The sequence below is a fragment of the Lampetra planeri genome, chromosome 35 (assembly GCF_965212315.1).
Source record: "Lampetra planeri chromosome 35, kcLamPlan1.2.h2, whole genome shotgun sequence".
Taxonomy (NCBI): domain Eukaryota; kingdom Metazoa; phylum Chordata; class Hyperoartia; order Petromyzontiformes; family Petromyzontidae; genus Lampetra; species Lampetra planeri.
Window position 1 is genome coordinate 5851819 of NC_136141.1, and position 12085 is coordinate 5863903.

General features: G+C 44.4%; 1 protein-coding gene across 2 annotated transcripts in view; it reads left to right on the forward strand.

Moving 5' to 3' along the window:
• Positions 1–12085, forward strand: part of LOC144730341 (centrosomal protein of 112 kDa-like) — a 198927-nt gene that overhangs the window by 135014 nt on the left and 51828 nt on the right. For both annotated transcript variants that reach the window (XR_013587810.1, XM_078611086.1), the window contains exon 24: positions 3774–3863. Coding sequence is in view for 1 of the 2 variants with exons in the window: in XM_078611086.1 (XP_078467212.1) it covers positions 3774–3863 (90 nt within the window). In the remaining variant the exon portion in view is untranslated. The remainder of the gene's footprint in view (positions 1–3773; positions 3864–12085) is intronic.

The following is a 12085-nucleotide window of genomic DNA, read 5'->3' on the forward strand; positions in this document are numbered from 1 at the left end:
CAGCAATTAACGTAACCATTGCGTTAACTTTCGATGTAAAGCTTTCGTGACTGCAGGGATTCATCTTCTTGGTTCTTTCGGTAAAGTCACGTAGAAGGGAAATAATAAAATAATAAAAATAAAACATAATAAAATAAAACCCCCCGCCTACCTCCTACGCATTTCACAAGTAGTTATAATCACATACCTGCATTTCCCATAAATATGCTAAATTCCTCTTGATATGCAAATTATTTTGTCAAGGCGCCCTTCCCCCCTTCCAAAACCGCTTAAATATACGCTCCAAGCGTGGTGGTGTTTCATTCAGACGCTGTCTCCCCGACAGACCTGGTCTTCGCCTGAGGACGGATGCTTGCGTTGTGGCCGAAACGTCGTGAGAATTATTTTATTATGTTATTATTTTATTATTTCCCTTCTACGTGACTTTACCGAAAGAACCAAGAAGACATTGCGTTAACTTTTTTGAGCACTAAAAATGTATGCCTGTAGCACATGAAGGGTTCTTAGTTTAAGCTGGTCTGTCATATTACACCAATGACTTCACACTACTCCACCAATGCATTGCCAAGGCGAAGTGTCTCACTGCTCAAATGAACGAGTGGCGTAAATTACACGTGCTCTTTGAGGAGACCAGTCATGTCATTGAACGACCACCGTTGACTTCCCTAAATGAGTGGTACTCATTTCAAAGTGGCACCTCAGAGGTAAAGGTTTGCGTTGACCCCCCTGACCAGGATTTGAACTCGTGACCTTTCCGATTGCGAGTTAAGTCTCCGTGTTTTTTTTCCAGGTTCTCTGGTTTCCTGCCCATGTAAACAAGTAGTCAAAGCGGCGGACTTCGCCAAACATCCCATGCCAGGTCTTCCTGAATTACTCACGAGACTCTGATGGGGTTCCCCTCGCAAATGGAGACTACAACATTATTATTGAGTACAGGAGGTGACCGCAAGGAGAACGTTATTATAGGCTGGGTATTGCAATGGGACGCTGTACCCCCACTGAGAATTGTAAATACACGCACGCAGCCTTTTTGTCAATCCACTGCTGAATGATGTGGGAGTAATGGAGGGTTCTTTAACTGGTGTGGGTTGGTGAAGGCCACCGCGGTGGCGAGATGTTAACAACCTCGCCTGGTATACAGAAGGTTGTGGGTTCGATCCCTACCATAACGCTCGTACACTTGGAGTTTGCGTGTTCTCCCCGGTTTTTCCCTCATCAGGTGGAACTACCACACTACAACCACACTACTTCAGCATTTTCTTGCTCTGGTTGATCGCAACACCGCTTGTGTTGCGATCGAAACGTCGTGATTTGTTTTGTTTTATTTTATTTCTACCTACGTGACTTTACCGAAAGAACCAAAGAGTATGGATTCCCGCAGTCACGAAAGCTTCAAATCAAAATTAAAAACATGCCTTTAAAGTATTTGGCTCCTATACATTTCCACGTGATAGGCCGCTTCGTTGAGTTCTAATTTGTGGCCAGGTCACTTCTGAAAAAGACCCATGTCGCTCAGCGGGCCTAACCAGGTAATATAAAAAATAGTTTAGTTTCGGTTGTTCCTTCCAGAGGTGAAGCGACGATGCTGGAAGCAGCAATTGCAGCATTGTGGAAACACTTTCCACTTTTTTCAAATTTTGCTGTGGATTTCACACTTGATGATGATTGCTTGTGTTGCAGTCGAAACGTGAGAATTTTTATTGTTTTATATTTTTATTATTTTATTCTTTCCCTTGTACGTGACCTTACCGAAAGAACCAAGAATATGAATCCCTGCAGTCACGAAAGCTTTAAATCAAAACTTTCCAAAGTGTTTATCAACACAGCAGTGTGGACTTAATGAGAACGGCAGTGCTGCTGGTGGCTGAGCAGCGTCACAGTCGGCTCTTAATATTTAAATAGCAACAGTGGGCTCCAGAATCACGTACATCAATCGCACTGTGTTGGGTTTTTTTTGTTCCTAGGCTCCCCTCCGCCTGATGCACCGCTAACAAAATTCAAGATGCAAAATAAATCCAGTTTTAATGCTCAAATATTGCTGAGCATTAGATCAAGCGGTGCGTTGCTTCCCAAGAGGGGTTTGATTTATGGCACTGGAAGGGATATGGCTTAGAGTTGCTTTTAAAGCTCCATGCCGTAACAACTAATTATTCCGTTTGATCTCCCACTCTTCAAAGTTTTGTCTGAAGGATGCGTAATTACGTTAAAGTCATTAACAGGCCTCCTCTTTTTTTTGCACAAGAAAAAAGAAAACATTTTGATGCGTACTTTTGTTTCTTGTGCATATACATATATATATATTCCAAAAAGGCCAATTAGTGAACTTCGCTTGGTAATTAATGTATTTTGGGGTATTTGGAGGGGTTAGTGGAATATTCTGATGTTAGTATATTTAACGCAAGTTGATGTAAGTCTTTCTCTCTCCGTTATTTAGAAGCCCATTGTCATGAAGCAGTGAATTTTTATAAGTTTTAAAGATATTTTTTTTAAATGAAAGTATCTTGGAACGCTTGGCTCGGTTTGAATTTTTTTTATATAAAAATATATAAGTAACATGCAAAAGTGCTAAACACATGATGAGGCCTTTGCACTGTTTAGGCTTCTGGCAAATGAGTAGTTTTGTGTTGACCGTTATCCCCTAATTAAACAGCACTGCTCATTAGACAATGCTCAATCAAACAATATTGAGCTAATGAGAGGTGCTGGCATGTTACACTAACGTGTGCCGAGAGGCTCTGGTGTGCTACTCCTACGTGTGTGCCGAACGGCGTTGGTGCGTTAGCGCCGGCACATTACCCAAACGTTTGTACGCTGGCGCATTGGCTCAACGTGTGTACCGAGAGGCGCTGGTGTGTTACTCCAATTTGTGTGACGAGAGGCGTTCATGCGTTACCCTAATGTCTGTACCGAGAGGCGCTGACGCATTACCCCAACGTATGTACCGAGAGGCACTGGTGAATTAATTCTAGATTTGAAGCTTTCGCGACTGCAATGATTCATATTCTGAGGTTTTTTCGGTAAAGTCACATAGGTAAAAAAATTTAAATTAAAATTAATAAAAGTAAAATGAAAATAAAATAAAAAATCACGACGTTTCGGAGGCAACACAAGCTTCCGTCTTCAGGTGGAACCGTCACAGCACGATTGCTGTATCAAGTAAGAGAAGCTTGTGTTGCCTCCGAAACGTCGTGATTTTTTATTTTATTTTTAATTTACTTTTATTAATTTTAATTTTTTGACCTATGTGACTTTACCGAAAAAACCTAAGAATATTGGTGAATTACTCCGTGTGTCGAGAGGCGCTTGTGCGTTACCCCCCCTACGCGTGTGGCGAGAGGTGTTGGTGTGTGCCCAATTGTGTGGTGTGGTGGCTCCAGCACTCGTCTCACAATTGAAAAAGGTTGCAAATGCAAATTCCAGTTCGACTCATCTTGGCACCTCATCCCTCTTGGATCAATAAAATGAGCACCACTTCGTCAGAAGCCGAATCGTGCAAATCGGAGGTGTGGGGGAAGGTCAACAAACTAAACACATAAAGCAGTTCTAAAGACATGAGTTTTCAATCTAGATGATTTAAAAGTGCATCGCTCTCCTAATATTGGAAGGAAGAGCGTTCCAGACGGCCGCAGAAGCGCGTCTGCAGTAACCGGCTTTGTTCGATGACTAGCCAAAAGCCGGTGTGCTGCGAGGATGACCGGAGTTCGCGTGAAATGCAGGCATTGTTCAGCGACTAACGCAGCATGCATGTGCGGTGTGTCTGCCCTGTGTTTCAGGCCCTTCTGACGGAAGTCGAGACGTGGCGCGTGCGTGTGCAGCTGTTGGAGAAGGCGCTGCAGACGCAAGAACTGCAGCACCAGCAGCAGGTGAGTTTCCATGAACCGTGCGGACGTTCCAGGCATCTATAAACAATTTTTTTTATCTTATCAAGTAAGGCCCACTGAGCTAAATAGCTCTTTTTCAAAAGCGACCTGGCCACAAATTATAGCTCAACGAGGTGGCTTATCATGTGGACATTTCTAGCAGCCAAACACTTTCAATGCACATTTCTAAATGTGGAGGGACAAACTGGAGGAACCCGGAGAAATATCCACGCGACCACGGGGAGAACACACAAGCTCCAAACTCAAAATATACAGCCGTCAAGGTCGGGATTGAACCCATATGACCTCCTGTATATCAGGCGAGGTAGTTAACATCTTGCCATGCCTCTTGTCGCATTGTAACCGGCTACTTGCTAGAATGTCTGCTAAAATTGTCGAGACACGCCTAGGCTGTATATCTTGGACTGTTCAAAGCACGAGTTCAAAGCTTAATTGCTGAGATGTCCATTTTAAAATGTCCATGTTGACGTGTGCCACTATTTAGACATGGTGATGCTACCGAGTCACGACTGATTTGTAATGTGTGCGTGTGAATGGTGGAGCTTTCAAGGGTAAATCAGGCAAACCACCTTCCTCTGGATAACACAGTGAAAAACTTGAGCTGTTTGCTGCAATTGCTTCTCACATCTGGCCAGGCCAGTAGGGCATTCATGCAGCCAGAAAGCATATCCACCATCAGATAAAAGAAAAAAACAACACTTTCTAGGAATCTTTGTCACACAATAAGGTCTACATTTTCAAGAGTAAATTTAAACATCGATGCGTCGCTGAGAAATGTGTGCGACAGGAGGTGCTGCACTGCTTTGATCTAACCATTCTCATCAACTGTTCTCAGTCTGCCAACATCGCTGCCTTTGTTGCCCATTCAGTCTTTCATACATTTGCAGCTCATTGCCAGTGTTGGCCATGATCAATTATAATTGAATGTCCATAATTCAGATTTCCTCCTTTGCTTTTAAAAAATGTTAATCCGTTGAAATTGACCACATGTTTAGGGCCAGCGTTCTAATGAAAGTGAGATGCGAAATTACTTCATAAATTATCCTCAGATCTCTCTGCCAGTGAGAAATGCTGATCTGAAACAGTTTAATAACAAACTAATAGCCAATAAGCTGCAACATTTAAATGTCGTTGAATACGGCGGAGTGCTGTTTAATTTAAACGTCCTGTTTGTTTTTCGTGTTGAATAGTTGATGTTTTTTTGAAGTACACATAAGCGAACTCCAATACGTATTAAATAGAAATACATTTCAAAGTGTCTCTTTACTCGAATGGAAATAGTGTGGTTCTCATCTCCAGATTTGGAAATGCCACATTCTCGTGATGGGCGCCAGTCCTTCCCATTACGACAACCACTTCACTTTCCACAGTCGTACTTATTTTATCAACCCTGCAGGAACGATAGGCTGTGACCGACCCCCTTACAGGATTTGAGCATACAAATCACGAGCTACGGCATACATAGAAAGAGACTAATCTTTCTGCCCGGCATTTGAAATAGTGGTACAAGCTTACAAGCTTATTGAATCCCCCCTCCACCCCTACCTCTATCCATCCAACAGTATAAATGGTCACAGGACAGTCGATCGGCAGGTTGTGTGTGGTGAGGTGAAGTGTGGGTGCTCCCGCCTCTTCAATTATGTTTGGCCAGTATGGGAGAGTAGGCCAAATTACCCACCAAACGGGCTCTCTATAACTCCTCATAGGGGAGGAACCTTCCGCTAGCAGTGGCTCGAAAAATAAATTGCTGGGCTGCACCTTTGCCTTTTACCTGATTCTGTATACAACTGAAAGCCTAGTCACATTCTTGGCTCGGCCACTTAGAGAATCACCATCGGTGTGCGTTATGTCAGATCACCATGGAGCAGCAGGTGAAAGGCAAGGTCCTAATTTCACCGATGTGATCGCCGCAGCCCGCCTTTCATGTCTACTATGCGGCAGACTCCCGTGCAAACTTACGTCCACTTCACTCGTGTGTGTAAACACGCATTGCGGTACGCGTTCAAAGGTGCGCACGCAAGCGTAACGCAGACAACAGGGGAGGGGGGGGCAGTGGGGAAGTGGGGGCGGGTTTTCCCCATGCAACATCAGTAACGCCATTCCCAAAGGACTTGATGCTTGACGGCGATCGAAGCGGCAGTGGGAGGTGCGTATCTGAAGAGACGGGGGCCTGCCATAGGAAATAAAGCCGCCTGATGTTTGCTGCCAGTGCGATATCGTTTGCATATCACCCCTTTCAAAGACGTCTAGCGGGCGTGGAAGGGTAGGCCAAATACCCTCTGGAAGGGGAAGTCTCTGGTGGGGGCCCTTCCGCCAGCAGTTGTGTGAGCAAGAAATTGCAGGGCTGCGCCTTGACCGTTTATCTATCTACCCCTAAAGTGGCTTCTTGCGAGTGTTGCATTGGCTGGGAATTCTGCGTACAGCCTGCCAGGCCAAGCCACCCAGGGACAATATTGCTCATGGAGTTTAAATCCCACCCACCGTGATGTCATTTTGGCATGTCAGTGCTCCCCACTCCACCCCCACCCCCACCACCCGCCGATTATCCTAAGAAGCTCGGAAGAGAAGGTGGGGGAGAGGAATTTCGACATTGGTGGACACTTGTTTGCGCTGGCTCCGACCTCGCGTTCTTGCGGATAGAAAATCGAAAGGATTTCTGATTGTGATTTGAATTCGTATTGCGAAAGCTTGCTGAGCACATCCTGTGCCAGATAATGTTTGCAGGGAATACGATCACTTTCACAGTGAGGTGTCCACAACGACGTTTTGTTTGTGCGACTCATGCTGTACAGACGGAAATCCAGCATATCCATTCAACACATTCCCAATGCTTTTTTGATCTCGGTATCTGATATCCCAAGTGACCAATATTATTTGGCAGTAGATGCAACAACAACTGGCCATCGCATTTTGTTCTGATTCATGTTTAGTTTATTTTGGGTTAGATTATGTTTGGTATGATCTCAGTTAATTAACTTCTACCTGACAGAGCTGTCAAATCAAGTTGTTTTGCTTGAGGTCCTTAACAGATTTACATGTAAAATTTTCCACTAATGTGCATGGTCAGGAATTTGATCAATTTCGTACACTCCATTGACCTATCAGGCCACTGCTCTGTAACATGCACATATGAGATGATGCACACACGTTTGATTTTCAACCGTAAATGCGACAACTATGGTATTTGTGAATAATCTCAAAAGAGGTGGCTGAATAGGGTGCATAGGTATTCACACCGTGAGATCCCAGGCTCAGTCATGAATGCAGAGAGAGAGCTTTTGCCAAGCCACGAACAGCATCCAACCTTTACTTCAAACGTAGCCTTGTGTCGCGTCTGAAACGCGTTTGAAGTGTATTGCGGATGCACTGCTCCACATCATAAGTGCCGCGTCTTGTTACAGCACTGGAATTTTGATGCACCGCAGGTGTCCCACACAACACACATTCCCTTGATTACGTGCCTCCTAACTCACTTATTAAGAAGGTTTAATCATACAGCTGATGACTTCCAGAGGAGTGTCCTCGTGGTCTTCCAAGCGCATTTAGTTTTCCGCTCTTTCATCTTGATTGTGGCGTTGATGCTTTTGTGTTCGATGGAAAAACAAATCTTCGCTTGCTTGTAGACACCAAATCCAGGAGGGGGAGAGTGGAGCACGAGCCCAGTTCACGTTCACTTTTAACCTTGATCCCTGTGTGCCGTGGCAACGGTGCAAGCATAATTGAGCACTCCATCTCCCCAAAGGGTTGTTTGGGCTGTTTGCTCTCTTCTCTTATGGGCATTAAAGAGCACACGGAGTTCTTCATAAGTCAGCCAGTTTTTACGTATTGCCGTGGTTTGTTAGGCTTCCGTGAAAATGTCTACGTTTTTAAGAGCATTGATTTTTCAGGAAGCAATACATGAGCTTTTAAAGGAATATTCTGGATTCCTTGATATGTATGTGATTTTTTTAACCGTTGTGTCTTTAAAAACACCGGTGCAGTTGATGAGTTTATAGAGTCAAGAGGCGTTTTGTGGGTCTTTAACAACAACAAAAATCGCCACATTTAACAAAGCTCACGCAGCATTCAGTGTGAAGAGCCCCACACTGAAGTGCCTTTCTAACCTTGCGTTCAGATAATCTGCTTTTAAAGTAATTATTTATTGATTTTTTTGTTTGTTTACAAAATAGGATGATGATGATGTCAGCAAAAGAATGCCTTTTCAAGGACTGACAAGTTCATGTTCAGCGGAACCACTGTCATTTATTATTTTTGATGTCGCCAGGCGGCAAATACCAAGTCAGGGCATCTTCTTGGTTCCGAAGGTGCGTTGTGGCCGAAACGTCGTGAGAAATGTATTTTATTATGTTTTATTTTTATTATTTTATTATTTCCCTTCTACACGACTTTACCGAAAGAACCAAGAAAATGAATCCCCGCAGTCACGAAAGCTTTAAATCTAAATTCAAGTCAAGTCACTTCGCCGGCATTGCAAAGTGTGCCTGGATTTTTATCTCGGCAGCTGCCTGCAGTTAAACCAAGTTCTTAGCTTGATCTCAGTCAAGCCACCAACGATCATTAAAAAAAAATCATATCACAGTTAGGTTTTCACTTAATTAAGTTACTTAAAGCTCTGAAACAAAAATTTATCGTTTCGGTTTTACATGCAATAAATACCCTTTGCAGGGCATAACGAGGCCGATTTTAAGTGTCTTCCGTGGTAGTTCTGTGATGTCATCTTCCTGGGCCATCTTCTATGACAGGATGCTGCACTGATTTATTTATCTATCACAAATGGAATTTTCATTCAACTCCGCATGAAGTCAATAGCTCAATCTCAATGTCATTGGCAGAAAGATAATACTCTGACAAACAAACGTGTATTTGCGACTGAGAGTAAATGTTTTCAAAAACACAAATCACTTGCACTTTCTCGAGTGTGTCATCAGGACCCAGAGCGGGTCTCGTGCATGTCCGCTGCTTTATACGAAGCCTCGCAGAGTACAGACAACATCCTGCAGAGTACCGTGAGCATTTGGTCCAATATGAAACTTTCATTTAAAAACAAATTCACCCAGATGGCACTGCGGTTAAGAGCATCGGCTGACATTGGGGGAGGTTCAATGTCGAGTGGGTTCGTCAAAAGAGTTTGGTAGTACATGTTGTTTACGTCGTTTATTGTGAAAATTCGGCCACAGTTCCTATTATCACTGTTTCATTGCTTTATTGGCTTTATTTTGGTGATTTTCGAAAAGTTTTTTGGTTTGGCCATATTTGTTTGTTGTAGTACAGAGTTAGACTGATGGCCTTAATCTAAGTTGTCTTGTGGTTGTTGTTCTTGTTTGACTTGCATCCCACTGGGATTTTTGCACACAGTGTTGGTGTATGGTGATTTTTTTCTGCAATATTTTGCTGTCTTTTCGTGGATTTTCTGTTTGCACATAGTCACTTTAAGATGTTTTCTTGTTCATGTTTTTGTTTTTTGTTTGTTGCGGTTGCACCCGATTCAAGAGCCGAATGGCTCACAGGGCTATACCTAATAATTGAACTTTGAAAAGAGAGACGCTTTGTGTGAAGCCAAATGTTGGTTGAATGAATGGAAGCACTGGTCATGCCATAAGAATTTCGAATCGTCACTTACTAATTTTGGACGGCTTGGGGATGCCATCATCCAGCAGTGGATAGATCACGGCTGATGGTGATGCTGATGATGACTACTGATTGGTGATCACCAATGGAAAAGAACATGGCCTAATTGTCATTTAAGTTTGAATAATACATTCCTCCATGTGGATGTAATGTTTCATTTCCCAATGACTTTTAAGCGTTTGCTTGCCTGTGTAATATTATTCTATTATATTTATATCCATGAATGCATAGCATTGAGTATTATTCCTTTATATTCCTGAGCGGACCACACACTGGAACCATCACAACAACATAGCATTTACATGATTATTTTTAGGATATATTAGGTGTGACGATAAGGTCACTAATAGTAGGTCTATGATGTAATATTTATTATCCTTAAAACTCGTCGTATAATGATGCATCCAATTATTTTTGGAAATACATTCCTGTGGTCTCAACAGACGTACGTGTCACGTTTAAGAGTGTGATATCTTGCAGACGAGGCTCGTGTTGCATTTATGGTAATTGAACAAACAAATGTTTTTAAAACAAAACTCAAAAAAGAGTTGATTCTTGAGTTGAATCACGACCACAAATTGTGATATTTCCTCGAATCTCTCGCGTTGTGAGGGTCAATCATTACGTGTACCGCCCCGTATTGCTCGCTCCACTGCTGGATAAGCAGGTCCCCATGTTGCGCAGGTCACGGGGGTTATTTGACCAGACTTCACCGCGCTGGTTAGGTGCGTGTTAGGCGCTGGTGTATCGTGTCACCTGCCTTATAATTTGTAGTTGCACGCCCACTAAAAAAAAAACCCCTTCAAACGCACGGCAATCGAAACCGGCCTGCAAAATTGGAAACGGTGTACACCACGGTGGGTGGTGCTTCTGAGATCACAGGGCGGCTCTCCATTTGTAAAATGAGTAGCATTGCTGTGTTCCACAGTAAGTAACTGCTGTAATTTTTGCTCACCTGCCGGCTGTGGGGTAATCTGGCCAGGTTTCTTTAAAAGTCCAACCTTCGCCGACCTGCGACCGACCTCCAGCCAGTGTGCTGTGGCCTCTCTGGTGAAGCCGTGCCGCCCACGTGGGCATCAACTGCTGTAACGAGCTGCGTAGGCGATGCCCCGTCCCTTGACTTTTGGACATTAAGCGTGGCGTGCACTTTACCCGTCGAGACCGCCATTGACAGACGGGGGTTGTACTTGGCACAGGCTTGTGTCTTGGTGTCATGCCCTGGCCCAAATGAAATCTAAAGCCATCCACAGCGGCTGAATTCCCTCAAGATTGGCATTGCCGAGGGTGTCCTTGCAAATGAGCTGCTCGTAGCTCGTGTGATATTTCCCTTTCATAGGCGAACAAAAAAAGGAAATTATTTGAAATGAAAAAGCCATGGGGAAGTGCTTGATAGTAACTCAATCAATGGGATTTTTTTTCTCTCCAAGTTACACGGCAGTAGAATACGAACGCCGCAACCTCCTCAGAAGACCCTCGATCTGGGGTGGCTCCTTAACAGTGCCATCTCACCAGTCAGCGTGGGGGGGTGGAAGGATGGATGATTTTCGCCTTCAAGCTTCTTTGGCTGTTACGCCGATGCAATGTATTCTACGTAAGACCAGACTCTCGTCTGTCCGGGAATGCTAATTAAGTTGAATGGCTTTCAAGTGGGTTTGCTCATTTGTGCGGCGGCTTGATCTGTTAGAAGACCCCCCGATGGTGGTGGACGCCGCTCCTTGGTTCGGAGCTCTTGTTAAAGTAAAAGTTGCCACGCGTTTTCCAGTCGCAGGAAAAAGTATGTGCCAGTTGAATATCGCTTTCACCTTCCCCCCCCCGTGTAGCTTCTTCCACACATGTTATTAAAAGTCACTCTATAATAGTTACAGACATGCAAGGATAAGAATACAGATCAGGGCACATGTTGTTAGCAAGCACCTATTCATCCAAGTGCAGCACGTGGGCCTTTTGCCTCAATGGTGCTGTTCTCTTCACGTGCTTATTTTAAGTTAATTTTACCTCGGGGAGGTCAAAGTCAGGTTCACGTACAAATTGCAACTGCGAGCTGCCAAGAATTAATGCCCAGGTTGCTAGGATAATAGTGCATTTCCCTCACCTCTTCACCACTGCTCCCCGCATAGCACACAGACATGCATATATGTGCAGTGACGCACTCAGAGACACTAGGAGAAGGAGGCACTCTATTTATACTGGTAGGAACCTCCTGGTTACACCAGCCCACAGGGGATTATTGTGTCCGTCCGTCGGGCAGGGAGGGGCTGGGTGGGGAGGGGCTGGGTGGGGAGGGTGGTGCTGGGTGGGGAGGGGAGGGTGGGGAGGGGCTGGGTGGGAAGGGTGGGGCTGGGTAGGGAGGGGCTGGTCACCCCGTGGTGCCCTTATAAAACTCAACATTTCACCTACTCACCAGGTTCTTAGCGCAGCGTGCTGACTGCCACAATACCGCTCCTCATAACAATGTACAAAGACAAAGATCCCCCATGTAGCCTGCAGCATACTGAAGGCCGGCATGGCACACGAGGGGGTGGGTGGCCAGCACCATGCCCGACCACCTTTGTCTCCCCAGTGGCGATGAGTTTTAG